This window comes from Stegodyphus dumicola, chromosome 6 (assembly GCF_044657685.1).
Source record: "Stegodyphus dumicola isolate Sdum_Otavi_A_Nest chromosome 6, ASM4465768v1".
In the NCBI taxonomy this organism is placed as follows: domain Eukaryota; kingdom Metazoa; phylum Arthropoda; class Arachnida; order Araneae; family Eresidae; genus Stegodyphus; species Stegodyphus dumicola.
In genome coordinates, this window is record NC_140773.1 from 85,038,822 (window position 1) to 85,059,664 (window position 20,843).

Sequence of the window (20,843 nt, forward strand, 5' to 3'; positions counted from 1 at the left end):
TTTAAAAAAAGGAGGAGGGGTGAAATACGAGGAGAGACCGATCCGCCTAGTCTTATTAAAGACCAAATGATCATGTATAGGTCTCCCTCAAAGAAAAACCAAAACGACGGCTACCAGCAATCCGTGGTTCAATCCGTGGATTTCAAATCTCAATAAAGTTAAATGCTATTTGCCAGTACAGATTTGGCAACAAACGCTTCAAATTTTCATTACAGATTTATCCACTTTACATAAATAACATTATCACAATCAATTATATATGCCTTGAGCCAGTACAGAATAAGGCAAACAACGCTTCAAAAGAAATACAAACACATTAATTAAATATGCCAATATATTTGCCTTACAATAAGGACAAAAGAAAAATTTTGCCACATATAAAATGGTTTTACATAAATTTTACTCAAAGTTTCTTACATACTCAAATGGCCATAAAATAATCATAAAAAATGCCATAAAAATTAGATATCACAATCAAAAACGCTTCTAAAACAGAAACGTACCCGTACAGGGCAGTATCACAGTATGCCACATGGGTGGAAACAGGACAGTTTCACGGGAATCTCTATCTCGCTAATGCTCTAATACTTCGCCTAAAATCCAGCAATCGATATCTCCAACACGCTTCAAAGGATGTCTCTATCTCACGCAAAAGAAATCCAGCAGTAATAGGAGTATTCCAGTCTCACAGAGAACCCGTTCCAGCTTTTGTCCCTTTTTAAAACCGGATCACTCCTGACTCCGGCCGGGTACGCCACCCACTACCGCCCAAATGATTCTTTTAATTTTTCAACATTTCTACCGGCAATTGCCCATTTCACATCGTTATTTGATCGAAGACTATTAGCTAATTCTTCAATAACATAGCGACCAGTATAACCTGTTGCTCCAAATATGATAATATCAAATTCTTTGTCTCCGGCCATTAGTGAAATACTAACGCTCGAACAGCATGTACAATATGAAACGGCAGATAATAATGACACAGCAAGTTCAAAGGAGGAGGGGTGTATGATCTTATAGATTCTAAATTCTAAATTATAAGATTGCAAGTTCCCTTGTTTCTAATAATAATAATAATATCATTCAAATCAACGGGGTAAGAAATTAATAATTTAAAATCTACATTCCTAGGAAGATAAATCATTTATAAAACATGATTTCAGAATTTTTGTTTGCTTGTTTGTCTGCTGTCGCAGATTATAATTATTTTTATATTTAAATTGTTGCAGTTATTACATGCCTTAGAGTTGAAGGTTTTTGAATAACCAGCTTTAACTAGATTTTATTAGTTTTCTTTTATTCCCTTTTCCTTCATTTCAGTACTCTCCCAAAGTTAAGGTTAATAATGTAGATCTAGCCAATTACCGTCACAGCTTGCAAATTTACTTGGCTGCTGAAAAATCAATGTTTGGGTTGTGTCTGTTTATTTGGGTTAAGTTTTAATTAAATCTTGCACAAGTAAGCGTGTGATTAAGTATTATTGTTTTCACTTAGCTGTTTTCGTTCAAGGCAAATTAAAATCAGAAATTTTTGCCAATCGACAAGACATTAGATTTTTCACTTGTCTTCTGTTCTGTGAAAGTGCACGCCTCTCTAAGATTATGTCATAGAAGTATGAAGTCAATGAATTAAAAAATAACTTTTTTTCCTGAGCTTTTAAATAACATTTTGCTAGATGTGTTATTTTATACCATTAATACGATAAATAAAATGGGTTTATAATATCATATAATATGTTGATTGCAAAATTTCTAACTTTACTTATGTATATCCTGCATCAAGATTAATACTTAATGGTAACATTAAAATTTTGTAAAAAATTTTTGATTTTGAATTACGTTTAATAGTAAATCTTATTTTTATCTACAAACCACTATAGGTATTATTATTATTTATTTTATTATAAAATCTTCTTGTCAGACTTTAATTTAAAATTTTCAGATTGAAAGTCCTCTCACGCCAGCGCGCCCTTTTTTTTTTTAATATTTTCGGTTGGTGATGTTTATGCATAGAATCAATGAGAATTTCTGAAGGCATGCAACTCTTGATTATTTTTGGTACGAAAAAGCAAAACATCTTTGAGTTAATCTTTGAGTTTACACGAATTTAGCTGTACTAAGTGGTCGCAGTGGAACTTTGAATTATATTTTCTGTCTGATTTACAGCCTACTACAAAGTAAATATAACAAAATATTGCAAGTTTTAGCAAGTTTCCACGAAGATACCCAGTTAATTCAGTATGATTGTTTAATAAAGAAAAGAATGAAGATTATGCCTTGGAAGTTAGGAAAAATGTTATTGTATAAATAATTACTCCTTCTTAACAGGTTTCCATTTAACCGTATCTCCGATTTAACTGGTCGTAATTAATTTAAGTATAAAAATAAGTCAAAAAATTACAAATAATTAAAAATTCTGTACTTATGTATTTTAAATACGAAATAAAATATAAATAAAGTTTAAACTTTGTGCATTGACGATATTACGCACTCTTCTTAATTTAAAAATAAAAGGGTCGTCGAAGCTATCGATGATGTGGTTTACGATGACTGAACATTCAAACATCGATGACAGTATGACCTCCGTCATAGTACATACAGATGGAGCAAAAGCATTAGAAATGGCTTTATACTATGTGAAACAACAGGCACCGGCTTCCTCCATTGATATGATGCTTTTTAAAAGATGGCTAAATTATGCAGCGAGTAGCCGAATTTTCAGCCTTCAGCAGAAAGAAAGACTGACTGAATTTTTTAAACATTCTTACTAATGTTGTGTAAAACTTTTGTAATAAATTGACACATTTAATAAATGCTTACTTTAACTATAAAAGAGTGCATTTTCATCAGTTAAATTATTTTTTTTCAACTCTCCTTTTTAACTGGAATTTCGCTTAACCGGCTAAACCTCGGTCCCATTTAGATCGGCTAAAAGGAAGTCCACTGTACTCTGTTAAAGCAATGATTACAGATTTCTTGGAATGCAATTATTTGTTCCTAAAAATAATAATAATTGTATGAAAATCATTTTAAAAACTGTAAAACATTTATAATCTTATTTCTCGGCAGTGTTCATGCATATTATTAATCTTTAAGCAAAATAGATGGCCATGAGCATAATGTTTTCTGTAATAATTTTTTTCCCTAGACATTGTTTCTAACTAGAGCTCTGTTTCCATTTCGAAGTACCTACAATTATTTACGGAGCATCAACAATAGTAATTGTTATGAAATGGTTTTATGATAAATAAATAATATTTCCGTTAAAATCTGCTTCTGTTCTTTGCGTTTCGTCAAAATCTGCGTATGCTTTCGTCAAAATATGCATGTATCGTTCTATTTTGAGCCGCTGTGAACTAGAGAGAGAACAATAACCATTAACTGTAACGTTCAGTGTTCTTAAAGAAAATAAAAGCTCTTCCACAGTTGAGAAGCTTATTTTTTACAAAACTAAATTAAGATCTATATAATTTAATTAACAATTAAGAAATGCAGAGAAAAAAGAGTTTCACGACAAATCTTTTCTTTAAAAAGAAAGTAACTACCTTTTGAACTGAAAAAAAATAAGGGAAATTCAATTAGCTTTGTTTTTTTAATAGGACAGTGAAGTCAAATTTTAGTATCGAATGTTTTATTTGGTATAACGAAAAGTGAAACGCTACTCACGGAAATAATTGTATGCTTTTAATTGTTTTCTTTCCTTTCACATTAAAAACTTTTTCCATGCTTCTTTTCTTTTGTTCCTTTCTGTTACAAAAAGTATCTTTTCCTTCTGTTTTATAATGAGCTCCAGGAAGCTTATCGTTCGGTCTTTTGTTACAAGAACTAATATCATTGTGTTGGGTTTCATGAGAAAAATATACTTTCAGAGAAAATTTACATTTGCACAGTTTGATAACAGTATTCAAGAAAGTATGTCACAAGCATTAGTGAAGATATTAAATAAAATTATTTACCGAAGAAATCGTTAATTGGAATAATTTAACTACGCAACTATTAATCTAAATAGAATTTTTAGAAGTAGTACTAGTTTACGAATTCACGACTAAAAATTTACATGCATTATAACTTGAAATGGAATTGGAAAGGAGGTCTGTAACTAAGCAAATTTTTGTTTTAAATTAATAAACGGTCTAAAATTTTAAGCTAATAACTTATAACTAGTGTGAATTAACATTTCAGAAAATATAACTACAATTTACTTGAAATCTGATAATTATGATAAATGTTCGCTTAGATATTTTGCGACCGGACAGAGTACAAGAGATAATACCTGTCATTAATGTATTTTTCGTTTAATTCGTATATGCACTAACATCGGCTTGCCCACTCAGTCGCTGAAATGTTTTGAAAAATTGTGTGGGCTCTCCTGCATTTTTTTTTAATTCTAAAATCTATGAAAACGTATTTCAATAAATATATTTTAATCATGTTTTTCACTGTTTTGCAAAAATACATAAATTCTGCAATCCTTTGACTTCATTTTGTCCATCTCAGTGGTTAACCTTTTTTTAACCGTGTTTAACTACTTGCTGAAACAGGATTCATGTGCGCCTATCAGAGATTTAACCGCGAGAAATTGAGGTGTCAGTACCAGTCTTATTTCGGAGAAGGGGGAGGCGATATGAAAAGTCAATCTTACATGCCTTAATTTTAAATGGGATTTCTTGTGAATTCATATATTCATATATTCGAATTGATTGTGTATGATTTTCATAAATCATGTATGATTTCAAGAAATGAGAAATTGTACTTACTGAAAAAATCCATCTGTGTCCTTATGTTTTTCCAGCCCCCAGTGATAAGTAGCTGCTTGGGCTTTCATATGCTCATCGGCAGATCTCCTGTTCTGTTTTTGTTTCTTTGAAGATTTTCGATTAGATCGTCTTCCAGTTGACTTGGATCTCCCACCTTTCGATTTACTCATACTCTTTAACCTTTGCTCTGGCTGCGTTAAACTATCATCATTGTGTCTATTTGATGCATCTAGTGCTCCTATAGATTTTCCACTTTGACTGTCATTTTCTAGAGTTTTGCTATGTAGATAATCTTTTGGTGGTCGGCCATGGTATTGATTTTCTGAAACTGGCCTGCCTTCCCATCCTTGCATTCCACGATTGTTAACGGATGCTGTATCACTAGTAATGGGATATGCATTTTGATTTGTATAATGATGTTTCCTTATTTCTGAATTGAAAACGGGTTCTAACGGTCGTATGGGAGCCAAGGGATATTGTGATTGATGGTAGTTTCTCTCTTGATTCCAGTTTTGCTGGTTATTCATGTCTCGTAAATGAGAATATACTTCAGGTTTTACGTGGCCTATAGTTTCCCGTAAATGCGGATTTCCTTGAAATCTGTTGCTCCTTGTATCTGGTGAATAATTATGAACTTTGCCTTCATAATTGGATGTTACGTACTGTCTGTGTGGCTCCTGATTAAAATTATTTTCCCTATTTTCATTATTAACTGGGGATTTTTGTTCTGGGTAATCATAATTTAAATGAAGCTCTGGATTAGGAGTTCTTATTCCTGCTTGTCTTAACGTTCCTTGAGGAAGATCTTGCTGTTGGTAATGTGCATTACGCTGACCTGAATTTAATTTAGCCCCATCGAAATTTCTTGGAATGAACTGCTCTTCAGAATGCACATTTTGCTGAACATTTGGATTATTGTACGCTGACTGTGGATGTCGAAGTATATGACCATTATTAGATGTATGTGGGCTATTATTCTGAGTTTGACCATTTAAAGCATTTAGTGCTTGCGCATGTTGCTGATGTTGCAATTGATGAGCAGGTGGATGTACAGGATGCCCACTGTAAGCATTATGTGCTGGTACTAAAGTGCGTTCAGCCGTCAAAGGATTTTCTCTATGAGATTGGGGGTATTGTTGATTGTTTTGATTCGCACGGCCGTATGAATCTGTTTCCATCTCTTTTGATGTGTACTGCTGGGTTTCTATGGATGATGGTGATGTTACAGCGTAAATAGTATCATCAAAAGCATGAGTTTGTATAAATCTTTGCATGTTATCAATGCTCGGTGCATCAAAAAATCCCAAGGATCTGTATAAAGCTATGACTTTTTTATAAGATGTCAAGAAATCATTATGTCCCATTCCTATAGGTTTTACAGAGTATGGTTTTATATTACGTAAAGAATTTGGATTAACTTTTTTAACAGTATTTGGAAGATCTTCTTCTGAAGAATAAGTTTCTCGAGGACCATCGGAGTAATGAGGAGACGTATTCTGGTGGGTTACACTGGTTTGCGTAGGACCACTAGAATACTGTGAAGGCAAATTTCCGTGGGAACTACTAGGCTGTCGTGGAGCATTCAAATATTGTGAGGGCAAATTTTGGTGCGGACTGCTAAGCTGTTCTGGAACATTCGAATATTTTTGAGGCAAATTTCGGTAAGGAGTGTTAGTTCCTTGTGGAGCTTGAGAATATGGAGAATACACGTTTTCGGGTGAAACAGTAGGTGGCCTCATTGAGTATGGGGCTGTAACGGGAAGTGAATGGGGACCAGGCCGTGGAGTATGATATGGAACTTCTGTCGATGTTACTTCATAGTGATGGGGATTTCTGTTGTAATTATTGGAGTATCTATCATCATTAGTACCACCTGTATTGTAGTAAGAACTTACACCCTGTTTAGGATGACTATACCCTTCATGTTGTCTATTTGGACCAGATTTCGCACTATTTGTACTGTTATGACCTTTCTGCCGTTTTATTAGCTCTTCGGCTTCTTTTTCGATTTTTGACCTGTAGTCTTCTGCTAAAAATCGACCATAATCGTGTGTTGTTTCTGTATGAACATGATGTGGAGGATGGGGTTCTCCCTGTGAGCTATATCTCTCTGCACTGCCGCTAACTGGAGAATAATTCCCATTGTAAACATCTGTTGGTCTTTCTGACATTTCATATGAAGCTGGTGAATAGTTCAGATGAGTGGATGAAATTTGAGGATTTGTGATAAAAGATCGAGACTCTGTTATAACTGTAGGAATCGCAGGGACTGATTGTTGGCTTTCTTTGACGATTTGTTTTGTTTTGGAATCGGGAGAAGATCCCCAGATTTCGATAAGTCGTGGATGTAAATCTTTTTCTTCTTCTGAAAATTGCTGCACTGAGGATTTGTCATTGCTACGGAGTCCTTGATAGACATTAGCTTCTCGATAATTCTGTCGCAATCCTGGAGGCCTCCAGTTATTGGTGGAAGTCGCATATTGCACTGTCGATTGCGCTTTTATTTGTTGGTTTTCCTGGGAATCTTTTACTGTATTTGTTGGTCTCTTATTTTTGAGGAAAAATTCTGAAGTTTTTGATTTGTTTTTAGCTTGATTATTTCTAAGACTCGTTGAAGCGAATCTTACATTTTCGGAGGGGGATGCGTCCAAGCTCTCAGAACTACTGGCAGAGTCATTTAAAGCAGACTGATTTTTTGAAGTGTTTAAATTTGAGATTTTAGCATTTTCCTTGCCTCTGACATTTTCAGAAGTTTCCATATTTTGAGAAAAGACTTCTGTCATTGCCAAACAGAAGAAAAGAAGAGAAACCTGAGAAGGAGAAACAAGAAAAATGGAATTTATTTTAACATAAGTTTGCTTAGAAAACTTTGCAATAAATGCCATTAACAATAAATAATTAATAATTTTATAATCAATATTTAATTATATTCAGTACTAGATTCAGTTATAAATTTCTGACAATACATATATCTAGGCTTGTGGTGGTTGACCTTTTCTTTGAGAGCAAAATAATAAAGCTGATGATGCTGTGAAATATATTTGATTATATAATAGAATTATATATTTGCTGAATATTGTACAAAAGGGTTTTATAAACGATAAGACACTAATTATAAAGGCAAGCAAATACGCTATAGTATTTGCCGCCCAGACGCTATAGTAGTTACGGGAGCCTACTGCGGTACCAAAGGGCCGAGTTTCGAATTCCGGAGAAGGCATGGATGTTTGTAAATGTATAGTGTCTTTGCGGCATGGGGGCACTCTAAATATATGGCTAGCCGAAAGTATTCTCTTGTGGTTTGCTGGAAGGGGAGAAGGGTGGGAGACCTTTGGACCACTCCACGGGGTGCTTTCCCTCAAAACTGGGATGGAAGTAGAAGTCCAACCTTCTTGATGCTCTGGCAACCATTCTTCCATGGAATTCATGGATAAGACAACAACAACAAGAATAAAATGAGTTATATTTGGTATATCAAGGCAAAGTTTCAATAACTTGGAGACTGCAGCAAAGAGAAAATCCTGACGTAAATAAAAAATTAGATATGTAGTAATGTTATTTCTTCACGCAGTTGCTTTGCCAATAAACATTTGTTACAACGTATTACCACCACTTTACGGGAAAGTTTGTAGGGTTATTACTATTATTTTTTATTAATCAGTTATTTTATGTTTTGGATCTTTACTGTAAATTCTCATTTCTGTTTTATGACCAGAATGTAAAAGAGGTAGAAAAAGGTAATAAAGGTGTCTCAAAAAGAACGCTGGATTTGAAAAGCCCATTATTTTTATTTGTTGTTGTTGCATGTTTTTTTATCACTGATCATTAAGGTTGTGCTGTGATATTGTGCTTTTGTTTTCCAGGTTAATGTTTGTGGTCTATATTCATGAAAACATACAGTACGGAAGAGCGAATGTTGATTGTGAAAACTCACTACAAAAATGGTGAAAGTTTCGCGGAAACCGCTCGAAAACTCCGTACGATTATGAGACACAACAAGGCACCAAATGAATCCACTGTTCGTAGGTTAATCAAAAAATTTGAAAAAAAAAAAAAAAAAAAAAAAAAAAAACGGTTCAACAGTAGACATAAAAAACCCGGGACTCATATTTCACAAGTGCATACCTGTGCAGCCACCGAGGGATTGGCTTCTAGAATGAACCAAAGGGCATCCAGTAATATTTCTGTCATGTCACATGACTTTCGCTTTAAGATTTAAGCAAGATGGTTGAAAATATCTTGACACGCAATTTTCTGTACAAAATAATTAAAGCATCGTCGATTGCTTCTGAAACTTTTCATTGCGAAGTTAGATCAAGTATAGGAAATTATGAAGATTTCAGTACCTGGTTGAAATAAATACAAACACATGTTGGATACTTCGCAAAAATATCGATGTGAAATATTACTTAATAAGTGGTAAAATAAGATGAAGAAAGAATATGTGATAAACATCTGAACCCAAATGCAATCTATGCGCATGAGAAACTATGCGCATGAGAAAAGTATTTACACCAGTTACATATGTAAATAGAAGTCATCACTTTTTATTGCAGTCTATATGAAAAAGTTGGTCTATAATAATAGCCAATGCAGAATTGCATTCAAAGTGAACTTTACTAATTTGCATTCGTATACATTTAGAGTGTTAAATTTCACATTTAATAAGTGCTCGTTATTAATTGTACTGTCTACACAAGAAATACTCATTAAACAGAATGAATTTATCTTAGTCACAACGAATATATTCAATTTATTCATATATAACTTTTAATGTTAACAGTGGCTATAATCAGGTTGTACACAATATGTATTCTGAATTTTACACTTTAAAAATCAAAAGAATGCAAGCTCTAAAATAACAAAACACTAGATTCATTGTAACGCTTCCAGTCCTTTTCAGCTCAATAAAAAAAAAAAAAAAAAAAAAAAAAAACTATATACTTGAATTTTCTTAATCCATAGATGTTAGTAAATGCATAATATTCGAGGCTAATTTCAGCTTGAGTCGTTTTCTTGATGTGATGATGAATTTCTTGATGATGAATATTAATGCGTGATAAAATTCGCAAAAGTGAAATGTCAGCGATTAATTAAACTTATAAAACGAAAGCACAACGAGATTTTCTACTATTACGCCATACATTTATAACTGTGAAACAAATGCAAATTAAAACGTAAACAACATACGCTCACATGCACGAAGATTTAGCGACAGAAGAGCAATAGAAGCTCATTGGTCCATTTTCGAAACCCTTCCCTCGGTGGCTACGCTGATGTGCACTTGTGAAATATGCGCCCGGGACGCCCTCGAAGTGGCCGGAGTGAGGCAAATGTTGCTGTTGTGCTTGATTCTGTCACTGTGAGTCCGGGAAAATCATGTCGCCGTCGTGCTCAAGAAATGAACATGTGTCCAGCAACAATGCATAGAATCTTAACGAAAGATCTACATTTACACTATTACTATTTTAAGGAAGGTTTCCGCAGTTTAACTCAGAGTATATTCTGCCTTTCGAGGCCACGTTACTAGGTTGCTGCTAGCTCAGAGACAGGATTTGTAGTCTTCGGCCTTGCATTATAATAGCCGATATCTGAATATCTAAGCAGGTTAGATTTGAGTCAACTTCGCATTAAATTGACTTCATATCATAGCTATAGCCTTTCGCTACTAGCTTACTTAAATTTAAATTTTACATTTGACTGTTAGTTTAAGCTACGTCGCCACAAGTGGTTGGCTGGTTTGTAAGCACGAGACATGCTTATGAAGTGCTTTCTGGTACAGAATGTAACAGTAGGAGTGAATTATCGTTAGACGGGCATTCGGTCATGCTAATTTAGTCGCAGGCTGCAGGAAAAGACCTCACGGGTTGCATGCAGTTCGCAGGCCTCTAGTTCCCCTAGTTGGCAATCATTGTCTTATAAACTGTCTGAATAAAAACTTAACTTCTCTGAATAAAGATTATAGTGATACTATCCATCCAACATATGCTTTAACTTGATAATGACTCCCCTTCCACCTGTAAGTTTAGCTGAGGTCAGAAATAACGATGCATGGTGAGCAAACTTGTAAATTTGCTTTGTGCAAAAGAAAGACGTAATTTTATACAATGTTGTATGCATCTTCTAATCCTGTATTTATCTTCATTTTTCACAGTTAAATATTTTTCCAACCAATCATTTGAATGTAATTTTTTTCAGCTTAGGTAAATGAGAAATAGAAAATAAATACATAATGTGTCTTAAACAGGAGATTCCGTCCATAAAAGATGTTTATCAAATTTTATATACTGATAATTGCAAACTAAAATCTTACAAAACCTCGATTTACAAAGAACTCTTATTTATATGAAATTATCATGCTAGAGTTTATTTTACATGTTATTTTCAGAGTAGCCCACAACTTCTTCAAAAATATTGATATTTGAAAATATTTCATTTCAGCTGATGTTCGTTTTATCGACCTATCACGTACTAAAGAAAAATGGCCCTATAATGTGGTTGATGTAATGAAAATGAATTTAACATGCCCTCATTAGTTGGCGACTTTAAATACCGGTCGTTGTAATGGAACGGTGACTATAAAGAGCGTTATAACAAGTGTAGATTTAAGAATCCTGCTATTAAGGGCCAAATAAGCTGTAGTTTCGTTCAGTCTTCGATAGCGTCTTTTATCATAGTCACGGCACGAATAAAACCCCCTGGTTATCCAGTTAGTTCCATTAATTTTTTAACACATGTCAACTGTAGTGCCCCATATTAAGTGTTTAAATCTTAATTCGAAAGGCCTCATATGATCTTTGATTGTAGTAACGGACATCAGTTCCTAACAATTTAACACAAGTTGATACTATGTTGAGCAAATGATTATGCCCTTAAGACGATACGACTTTCCATACGTTAACAACTAAAATATATGCTATGTCAAATAATATAAACTGTCATAATAATATATGTCATATTTATTAAGTTTTCAACCATAATAGCTCACTGTGCTAAATCTCCCATTTCCACTGTCTTGATTGGGAAGTGCAGTAAAGCATCTCCGGAATATAATTGTGAAAACATTTCTTGAATAGAAAAGGAATTTACATTTGACAGTTTAAGAGATAATGTGACATGTTTTACTTAGATTGCGTAGACTGCAAAATTTTGCTGTAATTGCGCACAACAGAATTTTCTTTTGCAGCGGATATAGGTCAGTAGTTTAAAATGATGATGTTTGCTGAGGGCATCGAAAGTTGGTTTTTTTCTCAGTCTTGAAGTAATGAAATGTAGATCTTTGATTATTATACTTTTCCTATTTATGAAATAAAAAGAATGGTTTTTAAATTCAATAAAAAGATATGCAGATTTCTTTTACCGTATAGGGCTGGATGTAAAACTGCTAATCATATAAGGCAAACCTGCATTTTTGAAGGTGTTTCGCTAGATAAAACCAACCGTACTATTTTGTGCATACGTAATATATGACGTTTATATTATACTCGAGAATTACAGACGTGTAAAACTATATCAATTAGACGTATTTGTGAAAGATTAGATAGAAATTGTAGCTTTTAACTTGTTTTATTATTTATTTCATATTTTAATGAATTTTTGATTAACAAACTCAACTATTTGAAAGCCAGCAGTGGTAACACTGCGCAGAATAAAACATTTTTATCTCTGTTGCGCGAGACTGTTGCCATTCGGAAAAATGTAAGATATTTATCTTTCAACTTAACAAACTGTACTCTGTGGAAGCAATGTATTGCCGAACCGGAAATAAAAAAATACTTTTAATCTTCCACGCGACAGAGCGTTGCCATTCGATAAAGCTTAAGATACATTCAAATTTAATCTGGAAATTTGCTGAGTAATAAAATAAATGATTAAAAAATAATAAGCACAGTTCTTAAGAATATTTTTTCTGCTTTTAATGTGATTTATTTAAATATACACATATTAAAATCATGAGATGTCTAATTAGAAATATTCAATATTTTGTGAAACTACACTAGTTGGATTCATTAAAATCATTATATAATTTTTATTTTTTATCATAACTATTTTAGGAGGCTATTTCTTAAGGAAATAATAAAGCGAATATAAAAATACGTATGGCAACCTCTAACACTCTGCCGCGAATTCTAAAGACATGCTGTTTTTATATATTTTATGATTTTGCTGTTGAATTGAATTTTGTGTAGCGTAAGTGCTAAGAACTGATATTTAACTGTTAACACATAAAAATTAATAATAAAAAGTTAAAAAAATGTTAGCCGTCTTACTAAGAAAACTGAATATTGAAATGATTATAAGGTATTTTCTCCCTCTTTTCTGCATGCCTCGTGATGTAACGGTAGCACACACGGCGCGTATTCGAGAGGCTCAGGCTTCGAGTCCCGGCGAGGGCATTGCTCATTTTTCATGTCTCCTGTTTCAAAATAACGTAATGACTCTACAGTGGCGCCCGACCTAAAAGGTGGTGAATGATTATAATGATTCTTCGCCACCAGGATTTGGCGATTGAGTTCCGTAATCCCCAGTCGCCTTTTGAAAGGAGCAGTATATAAAGTATTTTCTCCCTTCTATCTACTTGTCTCGTGATGTAAAGTTAGCACACTCGGCTAATATTTGAGAGGTTTAGGGTTCGAGTCCCGGCGAGGGTATTGCTCATTTTTCATGTCTCATGTTTCAAAATAACTTAATGACTCTACATGATAAAATGAGAAAAGAGTGAAAATAATACATAAATGTATGCCATCACTTAAAAATTTATTTTGTATTAAAATGAGGTTTTTAAAGTTTTTTTTTTATATAATTATACTTCTTACACTTTTTTAAAATTTTCGTTTTTCATCATTTAGATGTTATTAATTCCCTTTTTTACTAATAGATGGTATTTTCTTTTGGAAACTGAAGTTCTAATTTAAAATGTAAGGTTGGATATTGGATATAAAATATTTTAGACTGCTACTCTTACATAATGGCGCAATGTGGATTAATTTTAGATGTCTCACTCTAGATTCATATGAAGTAGTGCTAAGACACGAAGAGGACACAGCCAAATTAAAATGAGGAATTAAAAGAAACATTGCTAAATTAAAATAATTAGGGTCCTTTCATATTTTATGTCTTATATATATATCCATATTGTAAGCTTCTAGAAATAGCTTTTTTGTCTCTGATACTTATATGTCTTTTATTCATATTATATGTTTCGCATGGAAATAGTTCTCATTTTTTCTCTGTGCGAAGAACAAGTATATTTGTTAATTATGATACTAAACAAATTCTTTTGCAAATGCGAAGTTGTAATTTATTATAATTTACACTGCGTGGTTTTAATATATTAAAGACGTATTTACTATTTTATTTATTTATAATTACAAGATGTATATATTATTTTTCATACTGCATTGTTATTTTTTTTTTTTTTTTTTTTTTTTTTTTGTGAGCTCGTGAGCAAAGGATAAAGAGTTAAAAGAGTTTTGAAAACAATATGTAATAATAAAAAGATTTATATTTGCAGAACTTTGCTTTGCCTTTTCAGATAAAGTATTTTAATGTAATATACGAGCGTGCAGAAACCCTCCTGGCATTACAAGATGTATATATTATTTTTAATACTGCATTGTTATTTGGTGGGTGTTTTTTTTTTTTTTTTTTTTTTTTTTTTTTTTTTTTTTTTTGTGAGCTCGTGAGCAAAGGATAAAGAGTTAAAAGAGTTTTGAAAACAATATGTAATAATAAAAAGATTTAGATCTGAAGAACTTTGCTTTGTCTTTTCAGATAAAGTATTGTAATGTAATATACGAGCGTGCAGAAACCCTCCTGGCCGATAATAATCGGCCTTTTGGTTAACGCAGCACACCTAATATAGACAAATAAAAATATAGTTCAGAGATTAATACAAAAGATTAAAACAAAAATACAGTTAAGAAACATCAAACAAAAATTCCCAGTATTGTTCTATTGCCATTTATAAAGTTCATCTTTATAAATGTTCCTTTGTAAATCTTAACTCTTTATTGCGGCAGTATAATTCCTTTCTTTCCTCATAAATTTTCTTATATATGTATATACCAGTAATAATATAGCTTTCTTTGTATTTTTTCTTGCAATTTATTTCCAGCAATGCGAAACTAAATTAACCACGAAACTACACTCATGTCCATAAATTAAGGATAATGCAAAATCAGGCAAAGGAAGAGTTAAAAGCAAAACAAATTTGACTTATTTGTAAAGCTTATTTATTAAAAAAAAGGTAAAGAGCAAAAAAAGATTCTATATGTTTGATATTATTAAAAAATTAGCAATTTTTTCTCCCTGGAGCAAATTACAAAAGAAACCTATTTACTAAAAACCAATATTACATGGTTGGTATGATTGTAATACATTGTATGTCTCCCAGACGATGCAATACAGTCCGTACAAAGCCTAGGCATGCTGAGTATCAAATTATCGATCTGATCTTGGGGGATATTACACCACTCAGAAAGCAATGCTCTCCGAAGTTCCGGTAGACATTTAGGAGGAGGTTGACGGGCTGCAACTCGTCGGCCAAGCATATCCCACACGTGCTCTACTGGATTTAAGTCCAGTGAGAATGCTGGCCAGTCCATACGGGTGATATCTTCCGATTGAAGGCATTCGCTTACGATGTTTGCACGGTGAGGACGGACGTTGTAATCCATAAACACAAATTGTGCGCCCATGGCGCCCCGAAACAAACGTACATGTTGTTCCAGAATGACGTCCCGATAGATTTGGCTAGTCATGATTTTAATTTGAACATGCAGGTCAGTTCTGGAACCCAGAATAATTCCACCCCAAACGAGCACTCCTGCACCACCGTAACGGTGTCGTTCAGTGATGTTTTCTTGGTGGTAACGGGTACCTGGAGCTCTCCATATGAAAGACCGGCGAGAATCAGACTGCAAGCTAAACCTGGACTCGTCGGAAAACATCACAGAAGCCCGCGGTTGCGGTGTCCAGAATGCATGCTCTCTACTCCAGGCTAACCGCAGGCGACAGTGGGTTGCAGTAAGCGGAATGCATCTGACATGTCTACCAGCATATAGACCAATCTGCCCTAAGCGTCTGTACACGGTCTGCCTTGAAATTGTCGTACCAGTGGCTGAAGAGAGCTGACGAGACAGGTCTGAGGCTGTGCTCCGCCTGTTTCTTTTGGCAGTAACTGCCAAATACCGGTCCTCAATCGGCGTTGTAACTCTGAGGCGGTCTGTGCTGTAACGTCTACTCACATTACCATCATCTTGGAATCGTTGCCAAAGCCTGGAGATGACACTCTGGGCAATTCCAAGTTCGTCTGATACTTTCAGTTGGGTACGCCCACATTCCAGACGACCGATAATTCTACCACATAAAAAATCATCCAAATGCGTCCTTTGTGTCATAACTATTCGGTTATTGCACTGAAATGCTTATAAAGCGCCTGCGAACAATTTTACTTCTTTGCCTGTACTCCTTATATATCACTCTCTTACACTCTCGTCATTGTGACGTACCATCGGTGTCATCTGGTTACTTCCTGAAATTTGCATATGATTCTTGAAGATGTGTGTAGTGATTTTACAGGTGATATATTTATTTTAGAGTTCGATTTCCGCGTGACTCCGAATTATCCTTAATTTATGGACATGAGTGTATTAAAGATTATTCTACGCGCCAGTCAGATGAAACAAAATATCTGTTTTACGATAATATTCTGTCTAAGCTATATTAAATATTTTCTTATCTTGTTTGATATAAATGTGATGCTGAATGAAATGTCATTTTACTTATTTGAACGAAAACAACGAAATATTCTTATTTGAAATATTTCGAGAAAAGCCCTGTTGCAAAATTAGTAAATTTAGTTAGATACTGAAGGTATTATTGTTATTATTATATGCACACATTATTCGGCAGATTTTTTTATACATTTAATTGACCATAATTGAGTAATTTACAATGACGCGAGAAAGATCGCTACATTGGAAGTGTTAGAAAACATATTAAAATGGCATGTCTGGATAAAGCTAAAGCTGTCGAACTCAAAAAGATTGCTGAAGAACTTGGTGAAAATGTTAGCACTCATATGAAAGTAAGCGGATTAAATAAAATAATTATAAACAGTGCTGAATATGATAAAGAGTTCATTAGTAAACTTATAAGGTATTTCTCCCACCGTCTTGGTAAGCCTTCGTGGTGTAGTGGTCTGCACGCTGAGCCGGTATTTCAGAGGTCCGTGGTCCGATTCCCGGCGAGAGCGACTGATCATTTTTCATCTTGCCTGCTCCAAAAAATAATACCTAATGTCTCTATAATCTTTTAGAGATTATTATACAAGAAAAGTGGAAGAGATGAACAAACCTACAGTGGTTAATGGTTCAGTTAAAAATATTATGCCAACATATTCTTATATTATCCAGGAGTCACACATCTTGTGGGATATGACATCGAATCGAATAAGAATTTGGCAAAATAATGACTGGGCTGCTTCAAAGGATATGAAAATTTCACTGTACCATATCTTGATGATGCAACCATATTTTCCATTCAGTAGAAGACTATAGCGCCGGTAGGAAAATCATTTGGATCAAGTTAAAAAAATTAAGATGAATTAAAGTAAAAAAATTCGAAAGCTTTCAATTTTATATTATGCTCAAAGGATTTTTTATAATGTTTTGTGTGTTACCTTTATTTATTAAACAGCATGTTCTTCGCACTTAAACCACATAAAATTCAATTCAACGGCAATATTACAAAATATTTAAAAACAGCATATCTTTAGAATTTCCGTTAGGCAGACTCGTGCGCTGGAGATAAAAAAATGTTTTTTTTTTTTTCCTTTCAGCATTGCCATTGCTCGTTTTGAAATCGTTGAGTTTGTTAATCAAAAATTCGTTAAAGTTTTACAAAATATGAAATAGATAATAAAAAAAATCGAAATTCAAAATTCGGGCTTCCAGGTGCCCGAATTTGGAGGGAGGATTACGTTATTCAGAATTTCATGGCTGTAGGTGCTGTCGTTTCTTCACACTGCAAGAAACATACACACATTCATGCAAATTCTTCATTATTTAATTTCTTTAAATATAATGCAGGGCGATAATATTTGGTGGCAATAATTTGAAAAGTGATTTAGACTTTTATAGTAATTCAGCTCAAAATCCCGTTTTGAGACTAATATAGCCCTTCTGGGCAAACGCTCCCTTGAGCTACAAAAACTGTAAATATAGATTTTTTTTTTATGATCGCATCCAAGATTTAAGACACATTACATAGAATGGAATTAGAAGATCTTTTGATTATTCAATCAAGGCGATGAATGGTTTTCCTTCGCCTAAAACGAAACCAAAAGTAAGAGCTTTACTTGGATTGGCAGAGTATTATCGACGTTATATTCCAGTATTTTCCGCCGTAGCAGCCCTATTAAGAGTAAAGGGGAAAATGGGAAATGGAAGATTACGAGAACAAATAATCGCGAAAATGCTGTTCGGGAATTAAAACGTAAACTGAACAGTTGACCTATTTTGCATGCTGCGGATTTTAAAAATGAGTCTTTATTACAATGCAGCGCATGTAATTATGAAATTAGTGTAGTATTTTCTCAGATTACCGAAAATAGAGAAAAGCATCCTATTTATATCTGAGCAAAAACTTTCGAACACTCTGAAACGTTATTGCATTACAGAAAAAGATCGTGTGTGTTGGTATTGTATGAACAATAAAAAATTGCACTGGTATCTAGAAGGGCAAATTACCTTTAAAATACACTGCTGACCATTAAAATTGCAACACAATGAAGGAAAGAAAATGCAAAAAGATATATATTGCACGTAAGTAGTATGGCAGGAAGACAAAATGATTAAATTTGTAAGCATTTTGGAGGTTTACAGGGGTGCGAAAGTAGTAGAAACAGCTGTCATCCCTGGCATCTAAAAAGGCCCTTATCCCATTAGGCATGGAGTCAGGCTGGGCTTGGATGAGAGAAATGGGCAACTCATTCCATACTGCTTCAAGTCTATGCCACATTTCATCAACCGTATTATCTGGAGAGGGGTGGCGGGGCAATCCCTCAGCAACCCGTGACTATATGTTTTCAATGGATGACAGATTTGGTGACCGTGCAGACCAGGGCAGCAATCGAATAACCTGTGTATCGAGGAATGTCAAAACTAGACGTGCAACATGTGGTCTTGCATTATCTTGTTGGAACATTGCGTTTGGGCCTCTCGAAGATAGGGCACAACCACTTGACGTAAGATGTCAGAAATATACCCATCTGCGTTCAAATTACCGTCGATCCGAACTAGAGATGTGTATGTCGTGTACCCAATGGCTGCCCAAACCATCACACCAGGTGCTGCGTCCCTATGCCGATATCGAATGCAAGCAGGTGACGTGAGGTCTCCTCGGACACTCCAGAAACGTATATGGCCAGCAGAATACTGCACGTAGAACAGGAACTCGTTTGAAAAGGCGACATTGTGCCACTCCTATACCCAGCTTTGTCGTTTGGCACACCAGAGTTGCCGTCTCGCTATATGCTGCATTTTCAAGGGAAGCCGAAGTAATGGTCACTCTTCTGATAGTCCAGGCTGCTGCAAACGTCGACGCACCTTACAAGCTGATACTGGGCGTACTGCAAACATGCCCATTTCATGACTGGGATGTGGTCGTACGGTTTTGCAGGACTGACCTCACAATATGTCTGTCCCCTGTGGCGTTGGTCATAGGAGGGCGTTGAGATCCTCCATGCCGTTCATTATGACATCCAGCAATCCATTGATTCCATATTCGCATGACAGTGGTTGGATGTCGACCAGTGCGACGGGCGACATCACGAAATAATCTACACTATAGGCAACGGTTCTGCCACTATTGAATTTCTAAACTTGTTGGTATGCATTTTCTCTTCTTATTCGAGGCATAGCATGATATTCTGAGCAAACTTCAACCTTAGAAAGCACTTTCCGAACGAGAAATCCACTACACAACTTTTCTTTCATGCAGTGCTTTAGGTGTCGTTTCTCCCTCCTGCGTCGTCTAAATGCGCTGAAATGCTAATCATTTTCATATCTCAATTACTTCCTTTCACGTGATTTTGACGTTCGTCAGATCATTCCTTCTTGGTGTTGCAATTTTAATGCCCAGTAGTGTATAAACAGATCACAATTCACCGTTGCGGCTAGAGCGGAATATGGGATCCAACTGAAGATTTTTGAGATGGGCTTTGATCTTCAACGCTATAACTAAAAAGTTATTTACTGATACGGGAATTTTCAGAAAACACTGAAAGTTTTGCCAAACTCCGTAACGTAATTAGTGAAAATTTATCTCAAAGCATTTACTTAAAGTAATATAAAATTATCTGTATTTATCTTTTTGTTTTTGTTTTAATTGCCATAGCTGCTAAATTTAAGAACATTTTTCCCAATTTCTTCTAATGAAAAATTCTTATTGCAGGAAGAGTTATACGGTATTAATATTCTAAAGTTCCAATTGCAAAATGTATTTATTTTTTTCACACGTGTATTGTTATTTGAAATCCTTTTGGGAGTATGCGCGCAAGTGATAAAAGTTTAAAAGAACTATTTAAGAAAACTTTAGAAAAAGGTATATAAATAAAAATTTTAACTCTGAAGAACATTAATGATGTCTTTTTTTAAGTACTAAGATATTTATTTTTCTTAGATGTATATTAGTGATGTTATACTACCGAATATTTCAACTTGAGAATTAAAGCGTTTGTTTCTCATTAATTTCGTTATAGCAGTTTTGCGCTAAGGTATTTAGATTTCAAGAATAAAGATAATTGTTACTGTAATGAATGTTATTTTCGTCTGAAATTTCTGAAGCGCAAATTTCATGCTATACACAATAACTTAAATTGTAATCATCATTTCCGAAATACCAGGCAAATACACATTGCATTTTTCGAAATTTCTTAATTTACTTTTCTATGCTTATTGGAATTCTGTCGTTATGTGGTGTGACGTCGTGGATGCTTCAGTGGGAACGGAATCAACACTGATAGTGGTGATGCATCACTTTTTAATAACACAACATATCACAGATACAACATTAATAA

General features: G+C 34.3%; 1 protein-coding gene across 1 annotated transcript in view; it reads right to left on the reverse strand.

The window, feature by feature from the left end:
- The window catches only part of LOC118193682 (uncharacterized), a 57,068-nt gene that overhangs the window by 14,922 nt on the left and 21,303 nt on the right, over positions 1-20,843 (reverse strand). Inside the window, exon 2 of the mRNA XM_035364808.2 lies at positions 4,760-7,569. Within this exon, the coding sequence (XP_035220699.1) occupies positions 4,760-7,569 (2,810 nt within the window). The remainder of the gene's footprint in view (positions 1-4,759; positions 7,570-20,843) is intronic.